The following is a 23,732-nucleotide window of genomic DNA, read 5'->3' as shown; positions in this document are numbered from 1 at the left end:
TTTGGTATTTGTGCAATTCTTAAAATCAATTAAGATACTTTTTTGAATTGGGTTGAATGAGATCTGTTAACATTTGCCCTTTTCCAAGCTGCCCAACCATTATTTGTTCAGCCATCTTGCTAAAGAATGGTACCTTTAAGGCTGAACTGATAGTTTTTTTATTCTCCTGTGTCCACACACCACTGTCCACTTATTGGCTGGGAGACTGCCCCATCTCAGAGAGACATATGCTGTATTTTGGATTTAACCCATCCCTCAACAGATGTAAGCAGCTAGAAAGGGCAAAGGATTTTGCAAGCAGGGGTAGGTCTCAAACTTCTAAGAATCCAGCCACATCCTGAGACTGAACAAGCTGAAAGGTATCCCATAGACCTGGACAGTCCAGCTCCCTGGAGCCATCTGCCCCTGTCACTGCTAATGTAGAGGCCAAGTTAGAATGGACGTGAGAGAGTCTATCCACAAAATGGTTGCAGTGGGCAGTCTGCCTCTTCCGGAGATTAGATACCTAAAGGATCCTGACCACTTTGAAGGATTTTGCAGGTCTGTACTGTGTGGATACATTTGTGCCATAGAAGAAGCTTTAAAATGTGCTGTAGCCTGTATCCATTGTCTCTCCACTGTCACTCTAGCTTTCTCCCTTTTCTTCTGGGAGCAACAGTGGCGTAGTGGTTAAGAGCAGGTAAAATAATGTGGGTAATATATCTCCTACATAGTCTCTTTTTATCTTTCTTTCTCTTATTTTCTTGGGTGAATTACCAAGTAGTCAGAAATGGATTTTTATTTTAGTTGAACTATTTCTATCAAAAAGTATAGAAACAAATGTATTGCTTCATATGTTCATGGTAACTACATATATACATTTTTCCACTTTTTATAGATGACATTGATATATTGATGTAATGTTTTGAACTTAAGTAATAATTTTAAAAAGCAGGTGTGCTCTAATCTGGAGGAACCGGGTTTGATTCCCCGCTCTGCCGCTTGAGCTGTGGAGGCTTATCTGGAGAATTCAGATTAACCTGTGCACTCCAACACATGTCAGCTGGGTGACCTTGGGCTATTCACAGCTCTTCTAAGCTCTCTCAGCCCCACCCACATCACAGGGTGTTTGTTGTGAGGGGGGAAGGGCAAGGAGAGTATAAACCTCTTTGAGTCTCCTTACAGGAGAGAAAGGGGGGATATAAATCCAAAACTACTCCTCATCATCATCATCTTTAGCCCCTCAGTAAATCACGCAGTTGCTTGGGCTTTTAGTTAAGAGATAGACTGCAGTCCTATTCTTATCCTTTTCAGCTGATCTATTATACTGTGGTTCCAGTTTCTTTGTAAAAATGCCCTCCTAAATACTGATACGAAACAGTAGTGGAAAGTGTCTGCCAGTATCACAATACTACATGAAATATGCTTTCCATATCCTTGCATAGATTTCTTCAAGATCATGCTAGATCCAACCTGATTTGGAATTTCAAAACCCGGGAAGAATTGAGAGACACCCTGGAGTCTGAAATGCGGGCATTTCAGATCGATAGAGAACTTGGCAGCGCTAATGTCATCTCATGGAATCACCATGAATTTGAGGTATGTCTTAGATAACATTTGTTTCCTGCAAACTCAAAAATTGTCATTAATTTGAATGTACCTGTATTAGTACTATAGCATTATAGTATGTACACATAGAGTGGAAGTAGCTTCTTTTTAAAAAAAAGTACCCTTTATAGTTACATTTCAGTGCATGGTTGTATATTGTAGCATGTTGCCATTATTTGTATGATTAATTACTCCAGGGTAGGGAGGGCAGTGCAAACACTTACAAACCAAACAGATTCATGTAAGTAAAATTTTAGCATCCATTGCAAACAACTTCTGAAAATATGGTGTCAAAATTTCCAGTGTGTTTCTTAAATCCTTGGCAAGCTTCTGCTTCATAATGGTTAAACATCTGCAGATTTTAAAAAGGTGTTCCTGTATTAATGTAGATATATGTACCACCTGGTTTCATATTCTTAATCACAAATTGATTAGAATTCTCTGTCTCTCAGCATGTACTTAAAAAGAGAACATAACACAGTCTTTAATCTTGACTAGTCTTTAATCTTGACTGAATGGCGAAGTATTTGCAAGACTTTGAGTGGATTCCTAACAAATAATACTTGTTAAATATAGGCTCTTCAATGTGATGTTAGGGGATGTTGGTTATATGCAGGGTTTAGACATTTTTCTTGAGCAGAACACTTATCAGAGAAACGGCTCCTCCTTTAGTTTCAGAGGTGCCACATAGCCTGAAACAAATGGGAGAAATGGGGGACCTTTCACATTTGCAATAGGTCATTGAAACTTTATTAAATGAAGTCTCTTTTGGTCCTGATGTGGAGGCAGGCAATGGCAAACCCCCCCTGAATGTTTCTTGCCTTGAAAAACCTATAAGGGGTTACCATAAGTCAGATATGACTTAACAGGCAGATTTGTTGGAAAAAATAATAATTTTCTTCTGTTAAATTGTTAATGTAACCTAGTAGATACAAAGAGGAAGGGCCAGTTTAATTATCAGAACTACAATACGATACTTCTGAGATTTTATCAGTCAGGCACTGCATTTCTAGGAACCCAACTTTAACTACTTAGCAATAATATAGGAAACTTCTGCTTACTTTTTTTTCTATGCAAAAGGTAAAGTATGAATGCCTCTCAGAAGAAATAAAAATAGGAGATTATTACCTGAGATTGCTGCTGGAAGAAGATGAAAGTGAAGAAACTGGAGCAATAAAAAAATCGTGAGCAGCTGTTATGATCCTAATGTTCTGTTTTTCAGTCTCTTCATGTGATTTGTTGGGCTTTAAACACTTTTTCTCTTGTTAACTTTCTACAGGTATGAATTTTTCAATGAATTGTACCACCGTTTCCTGCTAACTCCTAAAATAAATATGAAATGTCTCTGCTTGCAAGCCTTGGCCATTGTTTATGGCAGATGCTATGAAGAAATAGGCCCGTTTGGTGACACCAGATATATTGTTGGGATGTTGGAAAGGGTAAGCATTTTTCAGTTAACATTCAGTTGTTGGGAAGCAGGGAAGACAAACATGACACTTCTGGATATTGAGCAAGCAGCTTCTTAGGACTTGTCTCTGCTGCCTCCTGAATTTTTTTCTTTCTATGTATGTTGTAGAGCAGGGGTTCAAACATGTGACCCAGGGGATGGATTCGGTCCCTTGAGAGGGCTTGATAGACCCACAAGCCAGCTGATGCAACACTGCTGTAGGTTCGCCAGTCCAGGCACCCTCCCCATCCCAGTGCCATTCTAGGGCCAGCCAAGGGAGCCACCCCCACCCTCCAGCAGGGGCCCGGATCAATCAAGTCATACCCATCCCTCCTAACAAAGTTGGAAACGATAGGATAATGGTGTCTTTAACCAGTCTGCTAATGCATGATTTGAACGAACGAACGAACGAACGAACGAATGAATGAATGAATGAAAAGGCGTGATAGTATTGTAGCACAGTACTTTAGCTTGTTCTCATTAAAAATAATTTTCCATCTTTTTCTACAGAGCACTGACAGACTTGAGCGGGACCGACTGATACTGTTCCTTAACAAGCTCATTCTCAACAAGGTAATCCATCTTACATTGTACTGCCTTTTATTAATCCTGTTTTCTCCGGGGGGGGTGGGGGGCAGCTTACAACACCATTTCTCCCTCCTCTGTTTTATTGTCACAATCGCCACCCTGTGAGTTATATTAGTCTGAGCTGAAAGTGTGTGACTGGGCCAGGGTCACCCAGCAGATCTCTCCAGTACAGTGTGGAATATCAGTCTCTTCTGTGCTGATATTGTTTAGTGCAATATCATTTAGCCCCTTCCTGCAATAAACTGTTCGGGATGATTTTTTAAATTCTTTCCCTTGATCTAGCAGAGAACTTTTGCTGTAATTAGAGAAGCAGGAAGGAAAGGAATGCTACAAAACTTATGCAATTGCAGGCTTTTGGCTGACTTTCTGGGGGTGTTACTTTATTTGTAAGTGAAATAAAATATTTAAAACATGGTTTTTGACCTATTCCGTTTGCAATAATGGTGTTTTAATTTCTTACAGAAAAATGTCAAGGAGCTCATGGATTCAAATGGTATCCGAATCCTTGTGGATCTCCTCACTCTGGCTCACCTTCACACAAGCAGGGCTACAGTGCCATTGCAAGTATGAGATCTGTAGCTTCTTACCCATCATTATGTAGATTGTATTAAGTGAAACAAAAAAAACCCTGTCCTTTTTAGAAAAAGGGGTTCTTGTAAAAAGGAGAAAGCTAGAGGGAAAATGTGGTTGAATTTTAAAAAAGGCGGCGGGGAGGCTAAATTGAAAAAAAATATGGAAAAGCTCACAGCAAATATTCAAATGAAAAGAAATGCCACTGAACTAAGCTAAACATGTTACGTAGACTGCAGCTGATTCCTCAGAGCCTGTGTAGAGTTCCTTATGGTAACAAGAAGCAGAAGGAATCTTAACCCCCTACTCAATTTCTTGTAGACTCAATTTCCCTGAAAATTGAAGACAAGGAAAAATCTCAAATGTACAGATATTTGTGCTAAATGGAGTTGGATCAAAATAGCCTCCTTTCTAAGGCTGACAAATGGATGTTTCCAATCCTATATAAATCCCCACCTCTGATGCCAGAGGCTGTATCCCATTGCCATTAAACACCTGGTAATGGCTCTGAACTCCCATGACAAATACCCAGTCTAGTCTAAATTGGCTTGTCATTTGTCCAAAAGGGATTAAGTCTGCCAGGATGGTCCAGTATGGGATGGTTCTGAATACCTTTATTGCAATGTAACCTAGGTCCCAGATCCTCTAGGTGACATGCCTAATCTTAGCCTTAGCACATTTTAGGATTTTGCAGAGGGGGGTATTTGTGTTGCTGGGAAAAAATTTCTTTGTTCTTGGTGTGCGGCCAGCACATTTGAGACCGTGCATCTTCAGTGCGACATCTCCTGAACTCTCTGATATGAAAGACTTCTGATACTTTGGTGTCAGTATCTTAAAGTTGTGTGTGATTGGAAAATATACATTTACAAGCTTGTTGAACATTAATCTTCAAATTGAAAATCTGTCATTCCTTGTTGGATTAATGTAATGATCTGGGTTGTTTGGTATTTTTCTTAGAGCAATGTAATTGAAGCATCACCTGATATGAAGAGAGAGAGTGAGAAAGAGTGGTATTTTGGCAATGCGGACAAAGAGAGAAGTGGTCCTTACAGCTTTCATGAGGTAACTTTATTATACAGTTGCAAGAGAGTTGGCATTGCACTTTCCAGGAAGGTCCCATCATATTGTTAGTGGGTAATTAACATGAAAGGACAGTGAGATTTTTTAGACATTTTGTGGCAGTCTGCAGTGCAGAATGACTAAATGAGACATTGCCCCCTTTGAGGTTTGGGGCTAAAGCCTTTCTGTCTTTGAGAGAAACTAGTGAGTGCTGAATATCTACCACGAGCCTTGAAGTATTGATGAGGTCAGGCATTTATCCGGATGCCAACTAGCTCTGTGGTTCTTTTTGACCTATGTATACTTTAGGGTCTATATGTTGGTTCTTGTTTTTATGACTGTATATGAGGAACTCATTGATATACTCATGTTATATTGATACCTACTCTCATGATACTGTATGGTTCCCCAACTATTTGCGAATAATATAAGATCAGAGAGTCTAATTAAAACATTACATTGTGTTTTGAGTGACACAGCTTTTGCACTAGCTGCTTTGAGTGTAATTATGTTTATTGTATACAGTCTTGGTTCACTGACTTTTCAGTTGATTGCTGTTAGGGCCAGTCACAAAACATTCGTTAGCACAGAGTTGTACCCAATCAGTTTTTCCCACCTTGGACAGGCATTCCTTTCACTGGTCATTGTTTTTTGGAGCTGTGAAAGAGAGCAGTCCTGAATCAAGTTAACTAAAGTTGTACTAGCTGGTGTCTCTGGAACAGCTGATTTAGGTGGAGTGGGCGGGGCTTGCTCCATATACTGTGACTGGGCTGATTTGGGAATAGTGAGCAGGGGGCTTTCATTATGCTCTGCAGCTTGGCTTAGCTGCTCGTAACCATCATTTCTCATGTTGTTCAGTGTCACAATCAACCTCTAACTTAGATGCAGGATTTGTGGACCAAAGGGAAGCTGACGTCGAAAACACGTTGTTGGGCCCAGGGCATGGATGGGTGGCGCCCACTGCAGGTCATCCCTCAGCTGAAGTGGTGCCTCCTTGCCACCGGACAGGCTGTACTGAATGAGACGGATCTTGCTACGCTTATTCTCAACATGCTGGTCACAATGTGTAGCTATTTTCCTAGTAGGTAAGATGCCATCTGGAAGACTCTTCTATATTTATCATGTTATTGTTATTCCTATTATGTTGTACACCGCCCTGAGACCTCCGGGGGAGGGCGGTATATAAATTAAATATCCTATCCTATCCTATCCTATATTGCTACAGCTAGTGTTCCCTCTTGGGGAATGATTTTATGCACATGCCTCCATCATGCACAGATTTACAAATATAGGTTAACTGGGCCAGTATACTGCTGCTACCCAAAGATAGAAGCACATGTGTAACACCACTGTTATGGAAACTTGTGAAAGGGAAATCTGTGACGATCTGAAGCAGCAGATACACCATGCATCACAATAAACAAATCAATGGTAAAGTTTTATTTATTTATCTATTAATTAGGCTTATATACCACCCTATCCCAAGAGGGCTCAGGGCGGTGTCTGAAGTTGACTATGGGGCAGAACTGGAAGAAGAAATGATGATTGTAAAACAGGAAATGGTTGGAAAACACTTGAAGTATATCACTGTGTATATTGGATGATATATAATATGCCTATTAATTTAAAAAACCCTGTCATTTTAGAGATCAGGACAATGCCATCATAAGACCTCTGCCTAGAGTGAAGAGACTGCTTTCAGACAGCACTTGTCTTCCCCATATCATTCAGGTAAACTGACTAATAATAATAGGGCTACTGATAATAGGGCAGTAAATTAAGTTGGACTGTATGGTTCAAATAGTGTAAGTTTTATTTCATTTCAGCTGTTGCTGACTTTTGACCCCATCCTTGTTGAGAAAGTGGCCATATTGCTGTTCTACATCATGCAAGACAACCCGCAGTTACCTCGTCTATACCTCAGTGGAGTGTTCTTTTTCATCATGATGTACACTGGTTCCAATGTACTCCCTGTTGCAAGGTGGGAACTCAAAGAATCTATTCATGTGAGGTTGGAAAGACTAGAATGGTTTAAAACCCCTTCCCTATATGCTTGTACAGTAAATTATCAAGGCTATATTGAGCAGAAGGTAGAGAAAAAGAGGGGTACTTTGAGAAGAAGCCTCAGAAGGAATGTGACTCTTGATAAATCTCTGGGGAGAATCCAAGGACTAAGGGTTAAAGCAGGTGGGAAATCATCCAAATATGTTAATTTTAGGTGGCTAACTAAGTGCTTTAATTTGACTTCTAGGTTTCTGAAGTATACACATTCAAAGCAGGCTTTCAAATCTGAAGAGGTAAGCAGCAGTACCAAACAAATGTGTAACGTCCCTTCAAACTTCTGTTTAACAAGTGTATACAGTTTAAGCTATTAGAACTTTTGCTTGTTGCTGGCATGTTATCCTCGTAATGGAAGAAAGTGGGTTATAAATTTTGTTTAAAAATCCACCGACATCTCGAGCAGCCCTATCCAAAGGGCCAGGCACCAAGAGACGATGCTGCAGCCACTCTGCCCTTCTTTTCTATTAGGGCTTTCTGGTGGCATGAGAAGGCAAATAACACAACAAAGCCTCTCTGCTGCCAGAAAGTCCCCATTGGGCTTAAGGACTTTGCCACCAAAAGGTGGCTTAAGTCCAAAGCCCCAGACACCAGCATTGTTGAGGCAACTGCTGGGTGCTAGCCGACTAGTTTCAGCTCTTCCCCTGGCCACGTCTCTGGACTTCCACCACTGAGGGTGGTGCAGGAGCTCTGGTATGGGACACTGCAGCGCAGTTGACCGCTGTGGAGGGCAGCTGTGGCGACCTGCCAGCAAATCTTCCTCTGTGCTGGGGCAAATGCCTCAGGGAGGGCAAGTTTGCTGGCTTACAGCCAAACACCTCTTCCAGCTGTGGATTCGTCTCCCCCTTGAATGGGGTTGTAAGTCTGTCTTTCAAAGTGGAACCTGACATCAGAGAAATCAATGTTAATTATGGCTGACAGAACAAGAATTAGAGCAAACTTCATTCCTTATTTGAATTCTGTGACTTGGAAGTATGTGTGTTAGTCACATATTTATGCCAGGCCTTCCATTGTGGAGTTAGTTTTGATGGGTGGGGGATGAACCATTAAAATGCACAGTTGGATGCATCACACTATATCAAGAGTGGCGGAGAATAATTTACTATTCTTAGGTGTTTGAAGTTCCAAATGATTAATAGTGACTTGCACAGGTTAATAGTTATATTAGGTATGTAAATTTTGTTACTTGACTTGCAGATACCATTTAGATTATTTCTTCTGTTTTGTACTTTAGACAAAAGGGCAAGATATCGTTCAGAGGAGTATTCTTGGACACATCCTGCCTGAAGCCATGGTGTGCTACTTAGAAAACTATGAACCAGAGAAGTTTTCTGAAATATTTTTAGGTGAATTTGACACTCCAGAAGCTATTTGGAGTAATGAAATGAGGTAACTAACTTCTATACTTCACACTAAAAGAAGCATATTTCCGGTTACTTCGCTGGTTGTGCTCTGAATCATCCCGATGGCTTTGTGGTTTGCCTCAAAGAAGTAGATTCAATCAAGTGCTTGTCAGTTATCTGAAAGACCTTTTAGCATCTGTTTGATTGAAGATTCCTTTTACAATTCGCAGGCGCCTCATGATAGAGAAAATTGCTGCCCATCTTGCTGACTTCACGCCTCGTCTTCAAAGTAATACAAGAGCACTTTATCAATATTGCCCAATCCCAGTAATCAACTACCCTCAACTGGAGAATGAGCTGTTTTGTAACATTTATTACCTCAGACATCTTTGTGATAAACTGCGGTTTCCTGACTGGCCAATTAAAGATCCCGTAAGTCACTTTTTAAAAAAAACCTCTTTTATTTGTAGCACTGTAGAATTTAGGGGCAATGGGGAGAGGAATAGGTCAATAATGGTAAAAACCATGATCATTTGTCTTGCTTGCTGAATATGCCTCAGAGGCTGTGATCTTGACAAGCCTGACTTAAATCTATTTATTATTTTTAGCAGTAGAAAAGAGCAAGAGTCCAGTAGCATTATCAACATTTCTGTCAGACACAGCTCACTTCTTCAGATATTTATTACTTATATGTTATTTATGGTCTGTCTTTCTCACTGAGACCAAAGTTGGATTACATAATGCTGGTCATGGGATGAGGAGACATCTAATAAACAATGTAATAGGACTAGGATTGCAGAAATCTGATATAAGTCATAACAATGGCATATTAACCAGTGCAAGAAATGGTATCACATAAGGAGACATAAAATGTAGTGAGAGATAAAAACATATAGCAGCAGATAATGCATATTAGTAGTATGAACAACAGTCCCATTCCCTCTGTCAGAATGTCCTCTTGAATCATTCTGTTACAATGCAGTGCTATTCCTTTATAAATAATTATAAATAATTCAGTTATGCATATTTTGTGGAAAGCTGTAAGTGTGTGTGCTTCCTGACTATCTCAGGCAGACCATTGCATAGGGTGGAGGCCATCAGCAAGGAATGCAAATCTATGGGCAGTTGTTTGAGCTTGCCCGTTTTGCAGGGTCACTTGTAGAAGGCCCTGTTCAGGTGAACAAAGGTGTTGTGGTGGGGCATAGAAGAGGAGGGGAGGCTACAGATAGAAGGGCCAACTTTGAAGAGCTTTGCATGTGATGGCCAGTACCTTAAATTGAATCTCTTCAGCAGCGGGCAGCTGATGGGATTTTTGCAGAACTGGTCTGATCGTGCATTGCCTAGTTCCTGATCATAACCAAGCTGTGGCATTCTGTACTAACTGGAGTTTCTGAGTTGATTTTCATGGGAGATGCATATAGAGTACACTTCTGTAATCCAGTCTCTGTGTTTAACATGGTGTGGTTCCAGGTGGATAGATTGGCTGAGACAAGGTTAGAAGGCCATTTTACAGGCTTTAAATTAAGTTGGACAGAAGTAGTTTCTGTAGCAGCATTAATTCGTTTCTGTGGCAGCAATACTGGACTTGTATAACCACCACCACCACCCCCAGCAAGTTTAAGTCAGCAGGGGTCAGCTGAACCCCTTCAAAAGTAGAACGCACATTGCCCTCAGGCTTCCTAACCAGCATAGCCTCTGTCTTGTTGAGATTCAGTTTCCATATCTTCTCTCTCAGCCATTTGACCATAGCAGTCAGGGAATGACTCACGACCGCTCCTGGATGCCCAGGAGATTTGGTTGGAAAAATAAAGAGTTGGGTGTCATCAGCATACTGATGGGATCCAGTTCCAAATCTTCAAACGATTTATCCTAGGAGCTTTACATAAAGATTGAATAGCATGGACAATAAGACTGCATCTTGGGGGGCGCCACACAACAAATCCCACACTGATGAAAACTATTAGATTTAAGCTAGTTGATGAAGAGTTCATTCCCATTTGCTTGAGTCAGTGTTCAAGTGGTAAGAAATGTAAGTGTCCTGCAGACTTTCTAATACAGGGCCAAGTAGGTTACTGAGTGGAGGTGCAAAAAATCTCATTAGGAATTCTGTCTTTTCTCTTATAGGTTAAACTATTGAAAGATACCCTGGATGCTTGGAAGAAGGAGGTAGAGAAGAAGCCGCCTACAATGTCAATAGATGATGCTTACGAAGTCCTCCATCTTCCAAAAGGACAAGGGCAGTAAGTTGTCATAAGTTCCTCATTACAAGTAGAACTGGTGCCTAAAAAGAAAATTATAGTTCCTTCTGTTGCATCTTATTTGCTTAGTTGACCATAGCTATTCCTTCACTTAGGGAAACTAATGAATCATGTTGTGGCTAACAAATTTTAGGTAGCACCGGTGATGTAGCTATTTGGTATTAGAGCACACTCTGTTTGGGAATATCCTGGCCCAGTGATTTGACTCTGTGTTCAGAAGTGTTCAGATTCAGAAGTGCAGGTAATTTACCAAAAGGAAAAAGTAGCATAGGAGAGGGAAGGGGAATCCTGTGGGCAGACTCAAATAATGTTGGCTCTACAGTTGTAGCTTCTGCAATGGAAGAGGACTGTACTCTTTTGAAATGCAGAATTAATTGGATAAGTTTAGAGTCTTTGGAATGTGTGTGTTGGATGCAACCCACTAAGATTCCTCTCATTATGCCATTATGGCTGCTGCCTCTGATAAGTTAAATAAGAAACATTTATATATTGTGCATCATATCCACAGCAAGTTAGCTGTTACATCAAAAATGCCTGGAAGAAGGGCTGAAACCTGCAGTTCAACATGCTGGCTTCTAGACTCGCAACTATTGCCTCCACAGGGCAATTTTCATGGTGGTTCCTCACCTCAGGAACACTTCCCCTGAACCCTCACCTTGCACCTACTGTATATTCTTTTAGGCACCATTTCCAAACACATCTTTTTCCCCAGGCTTTTAGTTAGGCAATTCAGCTTACTGTTTTTTTTATGATCTGCTTTAGGGATAGTTTTTATGCTGATTATGTCCAATGGCCTGTTTTTATATGGTTATGTTGTTCCAATTGTATGCTGCCTTGTGGACCTGTTCAGAGGTGGCATATAAATAGTCTAGATAGACGAACAGCATTGGTTAAGTAGGTGTAACTTGCTAGATCATTTTTTTTCTCCCTGGCTAACGGAGCATACAGGTAACCAAATCCTTTCTGTACTCAACAGGCATGATGAGAGCAAGATCAGGAAAGCATATTTCAGATTGGCTCAGAAATATCACCCTGACAAGAATCCAGAAGGTCGAGTAAGTGATACACGTATGTAGGGAACATGTGCTGCTCCAGGGATTACTTATAAGATCTGCATGCCTTCCGTAAAACTTTCCTACCTGCAAGGATCATCTCAGTTTCCTTCAATGGCAGGAAGAGATTGTTATGTCTACATTCCTTGGCATGTGCTGATGTATTTGACTAGCTTGTATGATTGAGGTAGCCTGTGCACATGAGTGCCATCATCAAAATGCAGCAGAGTGTTTTGGAAAGCTGTTATTTATACGACTGTGATAGCCAACTGTTGGGAATAGCTGTAGATATCCAGTATGGGTCCAGGAATTGGACTGGATGGCTTATCAGGCACCTTCTCAGTCTAGATTCAACACATACATTCTTTTCTAAGTATTTAAAATAATGAATTAGTACACTTTCTATGTTTGTATACTATTCCAAATAATGTGCCCACTGATTTTCCAAAACAACCTAATGCATAAATCAGCAAAATGTTGAAGTGACCTTCAAATTGAAACTGTTTTCCTGAAGCCTACATAGAAGAAAAGCATCTCTTTAAACTTGTTTCTTTTGCAGCATTAGCAATTCTATTTTGAGATTAGATTCATATATACTTCTCCATAATGCACTTCATCTGCAGGATATGTTTGAAAAAGTGAATAAAGCTTATGAGTTTTTATGTACAAAATCAGCCAAAGTAGTGAATGGTCCAGATCCTGAAAATATAATTTTGATTCTGAAAGCCCAAAGCATCCTCTTCAACAGACACAAAGAAGGTAATCATATTTGACTTTTGAGTATATATCTATCTATCTCCATATGTTATTGAGCATATTGAAAATCAATAGTTGCCCAGCAGAAACAAGGATGTGGTATTGTAAAATATGATAAATGTTGCCCTCTTCTCCCACGTAATGGAAGACTACAGCCAGAGCTCTAGGTTTGAGTGAGAAGCAGCAGATAAGCAAAATCATGAACAATTGGTAGAGCTTTGTTTTATGTTCCATGGCAAGAGATTTGGGGCTCCAACCAAATGCACTCCAGAAAGTGATGCGCCACTGCACTGGCAGATTTGCGCACACACACACCCCGGGAATTTACCCTGGTGGAGGGACAATCTCACTGGCGTGTGGCTGCCACCGCCCCACCCCCACCGGCACTGGCTGCTGAATGTCGTCCCAGCATCCCAGGCCTGCTGCCGGCATAAATCCAGTGTGACCCATTGAGGCTTCTTGGTGGAAGGGAGGCTTTTTGACTTCTCCGTGTCACTGGGAAGCCTTTTTGGAGGTGGCAGCTATACACATCTCTGGCGCTGTGACTGGGCATCTTGCTCGTGGATGGGGCTGCCCGGTATAGTTGGATGCATTACTATTCAGCTTTAAACGGATGTATCTTAAACTGAATACAGATGTAATAAATGCTTGTACCTCTGTATCTCTTCAGACGCAATAAACGCTTGTTCCTCTGTACTTACCTGGTGTTGAAGAGTAGAAGTGCAGGCATCAGTCTGAAAGGAAAACATGTTATTGATAGGAAACTCAGAATTCACCAGAAAGTGGGGATCCCGGTGCCTAAAGTTAAGTGGCAAGACCCAGTGTGGTTCAGGGCCCTCTTTTCCAAAGGAGGCCCTTTTACCCAGGTGCTGCTTGAGAAATATCTTCAGTATTGCCTGAAACAATGTGAGGAGCCACTTGCGGGTGGGATGAGGGAGGAGCATGAAGCTGAATAACTGTTTGCACATCATGAAAGAACTTGGGCCAGATATTTGCTGAGCATCTAATGCCTTGTGGCTGCTTCCCTTTCTTGTTTGTTGATAGACCAGTAATAGACCAGTGGTAATTTATGTCATTTAGTCTCTGTTTCTGAGCTTGTTATCAGTATCTTTAGCCTCCTTTGGTTAGGTGAAGATGATTTGTGTTTTTGTCCTCCATACTAACAAAAGAGCCATGCGATAATAGTTTGGAAGTTTGTTGCAGATGGATTCAAATGTGAATGTTGATTTCTGGCTTTTTCTCCTTCCAGAGCTGAAGCCCTACAAATATGCAGGCTATCCTATGCTGATCAAGACCATCACCCTAGAAACTTCAGATGACCTCTTGTTCTCCAAGGAATCTCCTCTGTTGCCTTCTGCGACTGAACTAGCTTTCTACACTGTCAATTGTTCAGCACTTAATGCAGAAGAGCTCAGAAGAGAGAATGGAATAGAGGTAGGCCATAGCTAAGGTTTTGCTCTATGAGCAAATGCTTCATTTGGCCATTACAGAAGGAGAGATGGATGAAATTTTTGTGGTTAAAATGTTTGCACTTTTATGACTTATGGAAGCTCTCTGGAAACAATGCTTTCTTCCAGCTTGTTAGCCATATATGTGACAAGCAGGCCCAAGTACTTGTGCAACCAATTTGGGGGGGTTTGCTCAAAGAGTAAGGAAATAACTTGCTACAAAAATAACTGAGTGAGGACTATTGTACATAAAATGAGCCTCTAATTTGCAACATACTAGAAACAATAAAGGTGCTGCTTGGAAATATTTAATATTAATTGTTCTGTATAACTTCAGTTAATCGTTACTGTGGTTCACAACAATTGAACCTGCTGTTCTATAGCCAGTGACTGTTTTTCTTTGGCTTCTAGTTAAAAATACATCTGAATAGAGTAAATACAATGAATATACAAAACGAGGGGGAAGAAAACCCTAGGGTTTTCATGGTTCATCAAAAATATATTTGGGTAAACTTGGTCATGTACATTGTCACATCAAATAGTCTTTTGAAGTACAAATTGAGCATTGTGGCTTTAGAACAGTATTTTAAGATTGAAGAAAATCTTTGGTGTGCGATAAAGTGGCCTCAATAGATTTAGATACTGGCAACCTGCTAAAGGAATGTCTGTCCCCACAGGTTTTGCAAGAGGCATTTAATCGATGTGTTGCGGTGCTGACGCGCTCCAGTAAACCAGATGATATGTCAGTCCAGGTAAGTGTGAAAGAATCCTTGTCATGAAAGATGTGACCTGTGGTGTATGAACTGAAATGGAACCTGTATTTGGGAGTCCACATTCTTATATGTACAAGCTCATAGATCTGTTGGGTGCCACTGAGTTTATGGCTGTCTAAGGATCAGTTGTTCATCAAATGGGAATTATAGTTGTTTTCATGAAGGCATAATATTAATTCTTCCTGAGGGTATTGGGTGGCAAGCCTTCAGCAAATCTACCTTGCTTTTGCACTTTTTGGGAAGGTGGATTTGCTATCTGCAGTGATACATAGTGAACTGAAATTCCTTGTGGGTTACAAAAGTTTCTGTTCTCTTCTTAGGTGTGTGGCCATATAAGTAAGTGTTACAGCGTGGCAGCTCAGTTTGAAGATTGCAGAGAGAAAATAACCGAAATGCCAAATATCATCAAGGACCTCTGTCGAGTGCTGTATTATGGCAAAGTAAGCTCCTCTGAGGCTTCTGTGTTGGCACTGTTCCTTGCTTCCAGTCTGTGCGCTGAGAATAGAATTTGAGGAATAGGACCTCAAATGCTTATTAAATATTCGCGCCAACAGATTATAACCATTGCTTCCTGTCAGAACTCTGATTCAAATTAGGTGTCATCTTGCCTGGATATGTAGAAGATACTTTTGTTTTTCGCACATGTGGCAGAGCTGTATTTTGCAGAAGCTGCTGATATTAAATCTTATGAGTTAATTTATTCACCTGTACTACAATCCAGCATGACTTTGTTAGCATACTGCATTAAAAAAAACCTAAAGGCAAGATCTGTGTATTCTTAGGATCATATCTCACTGTTGCAATCTGTGCAGTTCATACTGAAATCATTTGCCTTCAGCATTGATCATTCATCATTCAAAGCTATTAATTTCCCCTCCTGCTTTAGAACATTCCACGTGTGGCTTCCCTGGGAGTAGAATGTGTCAGCTCGTTTGCTGTGGATTACTTACTACAGACACATCTCTTTGGAGCTGGAGTTCTATGGTATTTACTTGGTTACCTCTTCAACTATGATTACACACTGGAAGAGAGTGGTATTCAGAAGAGTGAAGATTCCAATCAACAGGTAATATTAGAGAACTCTTAATGGGTGGTGAAAAAGAACGGAAGATATGGCGCCATGTATCCTGAATAACCTTGCTTATACAGCTTAAGCAGTATTTTCGAGATGAATTAAGTTTGCTTATGCATATTGTGTGCAAGTCCAAATAGACTGCAGTTCTTTGAAAACAGAAGTTATATATATGTTACAACTCAAGTGACGTAAGTGTAGGATTGCATCACTGTTTTCTATTAACAGGAAGTCGCCAATAGCCTTGCCAAACTTGGCCTCCTTGCTTTGAGCCGTCTTGGAGGATATCTTCCTGGAGAACAAGCTACACCTGAAAACCCAACCATCAGAAAAAGTCTTGCAAGCATGCTTACTCCTTATGTTGCAAGAAATCTGGCAGTGGTTGGTCCCACTGAGGTACTCATCGGCTTTTAATGTTCTTATGAACTCTTGTCTGTTTTACTTCAGTGGTTAGGATTACTGAAGAGTGTATGAACCCTTACTGGACTGATTAATTACAATGCAGTCATTGATTCACTGGAAGCGGGGAATATTTGTCAAGCATTTGTGAGAACCTTCATTTCTCGGTATGACAACTAATGGAACTTTTAAAGAAATGGGAGTGTGGTAGAGATCTGTAGATTTCTTCTGGTAATTTATAGCTCAGCATTTTTTTCTTCTGGGCTGGTGGATTAACAGAAGTATTATCTCTAGTACTCATGGCTATCACACAGTTCAGAGTCCATGTTAAAGCTACTAAAGGTAACTTTGAGAGTTTGAGTACTCTACGTGGTTCCTACCATGTTCATGTTCTGTATAGCCACTGTGAATACTTCAGTCCTTGCTTACATGATTCTCCCACTCAGTTTCATCCTCATAGCAACCTTTTGAGCTAGATCAGGCTGAATGAGAACAACTAGCACAAGACCACCTGGTGCGCTTCATAGCTGAGGGGGGATTTGAACCTGCCTCTCTCAGTTCCTAGTTTGACCAGATCTGAAGGGCACTGGTAGCGTGGAAGAAAACAAATATGGAGAACTGACACGTAGTGAAACAGTATTCGCAACAGCTTGATGCATACAACAGCTGCGAAGCAGAAGCTTCTGTGGGCGCTGGAACTTGATGGCGTCAACCCAAATCAGTGCCAGATCTTTAAATGCAGAAAAGCATAGACTTGTGTTAAAGATTAAAGGCCAGATGGGGGGGTGTGAGAGAGCCAGATGGTCTGCAGTGTTCCTGAAGCAGTGATAAGGAGGTATCAAGATGCCTGAAGGAAGCACCTGTGGAAAGAAATGGAAGTTGTTTTGAACTGAATTCTTTGTCTTTAACCTTTCCCCCCAGATTCTGAAGATGCTGAACAGCAACACGGAGAGCCCTTACTTGATTTGGAACAATCGGACGAGAGCAGAGCTCCTCGAGTTCCTAGAATCTCAGCAGGAAAGCATGATAAAAAGAGTGAGACACTTTTAAAAACAGTCAGATTGTCTTGTTGGGAGAGGCGAACAGCACAGTCCTATCCTTCAGTCTAAGCCCATTGAAATTACTGGAGGAACTTTATTTAGGATTGCACTATAACACAGGAATTCTAAGCATGCAAGGCTACTGTGTTTCCTCAGCATAAGCAAGCAAATATTTACAAGGGGGGGTCCAGCTTAAAACTTCTAAGCCTACTTCTAAGCAGTACCACTTACAGATGTTGTGCAGAAAGGGACAGAATATCCACTGTAAACACTGGATGGCTCTCCTTTTATTTCCCTTTGTTCACATTTTCAGCCTTCACTTCAAATAAGTCCAGGAAGTGAGAGCTGGAATTCATAGCCAAATTCTATCCTAACTGTTGTATGCCAAAGACACGTGAAATTGGCCTACTGTTCTACTTGGGGCTGCAAACACATCTGTATTCTAAAACTTTAAAGCTTGTGTATTTATGTAAACGATTCCACTGTTTTTGTGTTGGGTCTGTTCATGTTCTTTCTCCCATCCAGGAAGTAGCAGAGTATTATTTATATGTGTAATTTAGTTTGTAAAGAAGCTAACCTAATTTTTTTCCCCCTGAAGGGCGACTGTGACAAAAGTTACGGGTCAGAATTTGTCTTCAGCGATCATGCAAAAGAACTTATTGTAGGAGAAATTTTTGTTAGAGTGTACAACGAAGTCCCCACATTCCAGCTAGAGGTGAGGTTCAGCTTTTGCTACTGGTAGACTGAAACCTTTAATAGTTTTTTAAGTAACTTTTATTAGTTAGTTGGGACATATCAACATGAGGTATTTTTCAGTGACTGAAGCATCTCTGCTTGCATTTTCAGTTGAATTCCAGGCTGCACAATCAGGCGTGGCTTGCTTAAAAACCAGTGTTTTGAACAAACCCTAGTTAGTCTGCCACATGTGCATAACAGACCGCTGTGTGCTCATAGTTTCGGTTGATTTGCAGCTAGCCTACTTCCCTAAGTCCAGGCACAATCCTCTGCTACCCAGCACTGCCAGGCGAGTTTGTACGCAGCCTGTTTGACACTTGCTGCAATGTTGTCCTTAAATGGCAGGGAAATGGAGGTGGGGGTTGTGAGGAAGAAGTTCAGGGCAAGGCAAGCCTGATTCTACATACTTCCAGCTAAGTAGCTTAACATGAAGTCTGATTTATTAGCATTGCTCCTGTTTCAGGAGATGTCTCAATTTTCTCTTGTCAGGGGTTCCCTTGTGATTGTTGTCCAGAATCTTAGAAATTTGGGATGGAAACCACATTTTATAGCATTCCCTTGACTGCTACTTACAGTATGTTGGTCTATTTAAAATATTTAGTTAAAATCTGATACAAAGGATTTTGTTCACAAAACAATCAGTTTATTGAAATTTTTTTTTGGGGGGGGAATAGCACTCAATCCTGATACAATATTTGATTTTGTCACTGAATTTTAAATATTTAATAGCTAGTTAAGCGGTGTCAAATTCTGGCCCTCCAGATGTTCCTGACTATGATTCCCTGCCAGCATGGGCTGATGAGAACTGTAGCCCATGGACACGTGGAAGACCAGAGTTTGACACCCCTGTGCTAGTTGGTAATTTTCTGACCTATATTGTATTATTTTCCTGCAGCTTCCGAAAGCGTTTGCTGCAAGTCTTTTAGATTATATAGGCTCTCAAGCTCAGTACCTTCATACATTGATGGCTATCACTCAGACTGGGAAAGTAGAATCTAACCAACATGGAGAGAGGCTCAGAAGAGTTGAAATGGCTTTGGAGGCTCTGAGGAATGTAATAAAACATAACCCAGGTTAGTGACATTCATCTTAAGTCACTGGTCTTTTGCTGACAAAGCACTTGCTGAGCATGGGGCACACTGAGTGACAGACAGTGAGAGGGGAAAGCACATTACTTCAGTCATGAGTCGGAATTATTGGCCAGTGTTGAGGCTAAGACTTTGGACCACAGACCAAGAGGACTGGGAACAGGAAAGCAAGCTGAGCATCAGTAGGTTCACTGGACTGAAGAACATGCCAAGGGTCAGAACCACTGAATACCAGTGAGTGACCTTATCTTGCCCTGTAACTTCAGCTATCAGTTACATTCAGGAAACGCAGGAATTTTCTATACATGCTAGCAGCAGGTGCTTCCAAAAGATGATTTTAAAAAATCTGTACTGAGGCTATTAAACCAGTAGAGAGGGCTTCGGTGGGTGAAGACCCCTGCCTCCTCCCAAAAACTTTAGGTTTTGGACGTATACATTCAAATTCAGTTGAGAGGCTTATCACTGAAGATACATATAATCACACTGAGATAGCTATTCTTCAGACTTTTCTAGATAGATCTTTAAAGATACTGTTTCATTTGCTCATGTGTTTTGTTGATTTATCTGTATTGTTACATCCCTTTTTCATATAGGTTCAGAGTGTGAATGCATAGGACACTTTAAGTTAATATTCTCCCTTCTTCGTGTCCACGGAGCTGGTCAAGTACAACAGCTGGCTTTGGAGGTAACAAAAAATGTTGACAGTTGCTCACTGTATTACAGTGTTGACTAGAGACTTGACTTCTGAGTGCATTGTGTAGGTAGGCCAGAGTGAAGTTCACTTCCTGTATGGCCAGAGACTTCAGAATTGGATATGGTGATGTATGCACTGCTATATCCTTCATGTTCTGTCCGTAAAAGGGGTGTGTAGATTCTTCATTTGATTACCATTATTATAACTAACAAACTTTACATTCTCAGTGACATAAGTTCCTATGCTGTCTATTTAATGTGTCCATGTGTGCACTGTCAAGTCACAGCTGGCTTATGGTGGCCCTGTAGAATTTTCAAGGAAAGAGATACTGAATCTGTTGCCTTAGCAGACCAGGTGCTCTGGAGCAGGAACAGCATTTCTTTGACCTCCTGCATGTGAGCTCCCAAAGGCATCTGGTGGGCCACTGCAAGTAGCAGAGTGCTGGACTAGATGGACTCTGGTCTGATCCAGCAGGCTCTTCCTTAGGTTCTTAAAGAGATGTTCAAAGGTGGTTTGCCATTGCCTGCTTCTGCACGGGCTGAGAAAGTTCTACAAGAACTGTGACTGGCCCAAGGTGACCCAGCAGGCTTCATGTGGAGGAGCAGTGAATTGAACCCTGTTCTCCTGATTAGAGTTCGCCACTCTTAACCACTGCACCGTGCCTGCTTTATTTAATATCATTTAATACCAGCATTCATGTAACCAGAAAAGCTAAGAAGGGAAATGATATTAAGAATGGAGCCGAGCACTGAGATTTATAGTTGGCCAAGTCTTTTTAACATGTTACCTATGACTGTTCAGAAAAGGTGCATTCCACATCTCCACACCTGCTTGCCTCACAACCAAACCGGTAAAGTGGAACAAAGAAAATAACAGTAAAGCCAATAAAAAACAAAATCAACTCAGAACAAATTAAAGCAATGTACATAAAACATGGCAATAAAATGAGCAATTAAAAACTAAATGGGGCATAACAATGCAATCCTCAGTCTAGGAGCTGACCATAAGAAAGCTACATAATATGGAACCCCTTCATTAAAAGCCTAGGGAAAGAGCATTGTTTTGAGCTGTTAGCTAAAGGGAAGCAAGCGTCAAGAAGAAGGGTGTTCCGAGGGCATGGAATTACCCTACAGAACTTGCCCCTTAACTGTGGTAATTGGAAGAACCTCAAAAGAATTCTGTAGTAGTTCATAGGGGAGAAGAAGGGATGAAGTAGCCAGCTGTGGCCAGTGAATATTCTGCACAGCATGGCACACCACCCAGATCTTGTCTCAAAGGAGTTTATAGAAGTCCAAGCTGCCAATTCAAACTTAGCTGGTGTTAATCTTGTCCCTCTTTTTTCCACAGGTGGTGAATATAGTAACTAGTAACCAAGAGTGTGTTAACAATATTGCAGAGGCAATGGTTCTTTCCAATTTACTGGCCCTTCTGCATTCACTGCCTTCAAGTACGTGGAGTTTATGTTGAACCACTCAATGACAAAAGGACAGTCGGCAATAGAAATAAATTTAGAAAATTTTCTTTAAAATACCAACAAGGAAAACAGTACAGAAATCAAGCATTTCTGTCTTGATTAAGTAGCAAAACAACTCTTAATTCTTATAGGCCAGTCTGTGCATGTTTATGGAGAAATAGGGTCAGCAGGACCTGTTCCCATGTAAGTTTACATAGGATTGCAATCCCAGTTTCTCAGAACAATGTTTTTGGATTCAAATCCTTTTAGAAACCACGATGTGTAATCCTAGAGAATTGCACCCCAATCACAGATCTGGGGGGCTAATTATAGTTATTTGATGATGATAGATCAGGATCTGCTGATGGTCAGAAGCACTCGCTATTATTTTTGTGCTTCAGGGCTTAGTTTTGGCATTCACATCAGAGGTGGAGGCCTAAAACCTGATAGCTTTTGTTATAAACAAAGGGCTGCTCGAGGCTGCAGACATCACAAATGATGGAGAGTGCAGCATGAAGGGCACCATTTGCTACTGTTACCCGCCAAGATTGTGTTATCCCTGCACAGCTGTTGGGTATGTGTACCCTAATTACAACCTAAGAAATGTTATGAATTATTGGCCAATGGGAAATGGGTTGATCAGTAATTCAGCATCAAACATTAACACTGCTTCAGCTATGCAACACATCCAAATCTATGCAAAAAGTGTCAGCTTTGATTCTTAGGTTGCAGGTCAGATCTAGTGACACATAGCATTAACTCAATGAGAAATGGTGATAAGTACTATTTCAAATTGTAAGTGGACATCTGTGGACCTAAACTCCATGGAATCTTTTTGCTCCCTTTCTTGAATCGAAGCCCTCCAAGTCTGCTCCATGCTTTGTTGTGTCTGGTGTTGAATTCCTCTCTGATAAGGAGATTTAAATGTTGGGCTTTACTAAGAGTTGCTTCATCTTGGCAGGTCGGCAGCTTGTTCTCGAAACTCTGTACGCTTTGACGTCTAGTACCAAAATCATTAAGGAAGCGATAGCAAAAGGTACAGTGGCGATTGTTACTTTTTCTTACACTTTTTAATCAGCGTTCATTGAAATCTTCTATTAAGTTTAACAGCAACAATTGAAGAGAGAAATAAGTTGCATTCATAAAACACTAAATACATAGGCGGTAGGAAATCATGAAGAAGGGGAAAAGTCCCTAAAATTAAATTGCATATCCTCCTTCAGGATTCATGAGTCAGTCTTCTTGTAGGGGATTAAGAAGGATCAATGGAAGAAGAAAGAGTAGGGAAAGAAAGAGTTGTGTGTTGGCCAGGCAAGCTGTAGAATGTGAAGACATCACAGTGGTTGTGGAGCACTGTTGTTGTCATTAGTATTTATTATATGGTTCTTGTTGCATCCAACATGTCTGCAAACTTGCTGTGACTGGAAGAGCCAACTGCCATTCTGTTCTTTTCCAGGTGCTTTAATCTACTTGCTCGATATGTTCTGCAACTCAACCCACCCACAAGTTCGATCTCAGACCGCAGAGCTCTTTGCCAAAATGACGGCAGATAAGCTGGTGGGTCCAAAGGTGAGAGAGTGTAGTTTCCCGCTGTTGAACTGGCACTCTGGGTGCCGGCGGCTGAGAGCGTACCATATTGCAAGCTGGAGTGTGGTCTCGTGGCTTGGCTTGCCCTCGCAGCTCCCTTATCAAAAAGGCTGCCCTTCGTATGATGAGGAGTAGATCTCTGGGTTGGATCCAAAGAACCATGAGTGGAAGGAGCTGCAGCTGCTCCTGCTGTTCTGTAAACACATGCAGACAAGTTTATGCGGTGCTGTAGAAGGTAGTTTCTGCCGCTTCTGTTTATGTGGGTGGAGTAACAGCTTTTGATTTAGATTCACTTTTCCTGCCCAGTTTATTAGCACAGGTGTGAAGCAGCTGTGTCCTGTCTGAAGTCACCTGGGCATAAATGGGCACCTTTGGATCCAACCACTGTATGTGGCTACAAAGGAACAGCCTCAACTAGGGGGTGGCTTTAAATAAACTTCCTGGAGATCCTGTCAGATATCTAAAGAAAAGCCCATTTTTAGTGTTCTGTTGATTCAGAGGTGGTTATTGCAATTCTGAGGGTTTTTTTCTGTTTTGGCAACATGTGGCGTTCCAGAATAAGGGTGTTTTTTTCTTTCAAGTGGAGGCATCACCAACATAGTTCTGTCTTCTAGGGAGAGCTGAAATTTCTTTCAAAACTATTTCTTAGTGGTTTGCTTGCTTAATTGAGAGCGTTTATTTGCAGATTTCAACTCAGTACTCTTAGCCTTGTTTTATTGTATTTC

At 41.0% G+C, this 23,732-nt stretch overlaps 1 protein-coding gene across 4 annotated transcripts in view; it reads left to right on the top strand.

The window, feature by feature from the left end:
• The window catches only part of DNAJC13 (DnaJ heat shock protein family (Hsp40) member C13), a 59,596-nt gene that overhangs the window by 30,735 nt on the left and 5,129 nt on the right, over nt 1-23,732 (top strand). For all 4 annotated transcript variants that reach the window (XR_007245749.1, XM_048510790.1, XM_048510791.1 and 1 more), the window contains 27 exons: nt 1,425-1,578; nt 2,668-2,771; nt 2,867-3,026; nt 3,545-3,607; nt 4,085-4,186; nt 5,150-5,254; nt 6,134-6,336; nt 6,898-6,982; nt 7,078-7,232; nt 7,503-7,548; nt 8,544-8,698; nt 8,883-9,084; nt 10,777-10,892; nt 11,887-11,965; nt 12,586-12,721; nt 13,968-14,152; nt 14,844-14,918; nt 15,260-15,379; nt 15,826-16,005; nt 16,240-16,407; nt 17,332-17,445; nt 18,049-18,165; nt 19,081-19,258; nt 19,867-19,958; nt 21,315-21,414; nt 22,382-22,456; nt 22,877-22,989. Coding sequence is in view for 3 of the 4 variants with exons in the window: in XM_048510790.1 (XP_048366747.1) it covers nt 1,425-1,578; nt 2,668-2,771; nt 2,867-3,026; nt 3,545-3,607; nt 4,085-4,186; nt 5,150-5,254; nt 6,134-6,336; nt 6,898-6,982; nt 7,078-7,232; nt 7,503-7,548; nt 8,544-8,698; nt 8,883-9,084; nt 10,777-10,892; nt 11,887-11,965; nt 12,586-12,721; nt 13,968-14,152; nt 14,844-14,918; nt 15,260-15,379; nt 15,826-16,005; nt 16,240-16,407; nt 17,332-17,445; nt 18,049-18,165; nt 19,081-19,258; nt 19,867-19,958; nt 21,315-21,414; nt 22,382-22,456; nt 22,877-22,989 (3,382 nt within the window). In the remaining variant the exon portion in view is untranslated. The remainder of the gene's footprint in view (nt 1-1,424; nt 1,579-2,667; nt 2,772-2,866; nt 3,027-3,544; nt 3,608-4,084; nt 4,187-5,149; nt 5,255-6,133; nt 6,337-6,897; nt 6,983-7,077; nt 7,233-7,502; nt 7,549-8,543; nt 8,699-8,882; nt 9,085-10,776; nt 10,893-11,886; nt 11,966-12,585; nt 12,722-13,967; nt 14,153-14,843; nt 14,919-15,259; nt 15,380-15,825; nt 16,006-16,239; nt 16,408-17,331; nt 17,446-18,048; nt 18,166-19,080; nt 19,259-19,866; nt 19,959-21,314; nt 21,415-22,381; nt 22,457-22,876; nt 22,990-23,732) is intronic.

Source organism: Sphaerodactylus townsendi, linkage group LG11 (genome assembly GCF_021028975.2).
Source record: "Sphaerodactylus townsendi isolate TG3544 linkage group LG11, MPM_Stown_v2.3, whole genome shotgun sequence".
NCBI lineage: Eukaryota > Metazoa > Chordata > Lepidosauria > Squamata > Sphaerodactylidae > Sphaerodactylus > Sphaerodactylus townsendi.
This window is presented reverse-complemented; position numbering and strand designations above follow the sequence as displayed.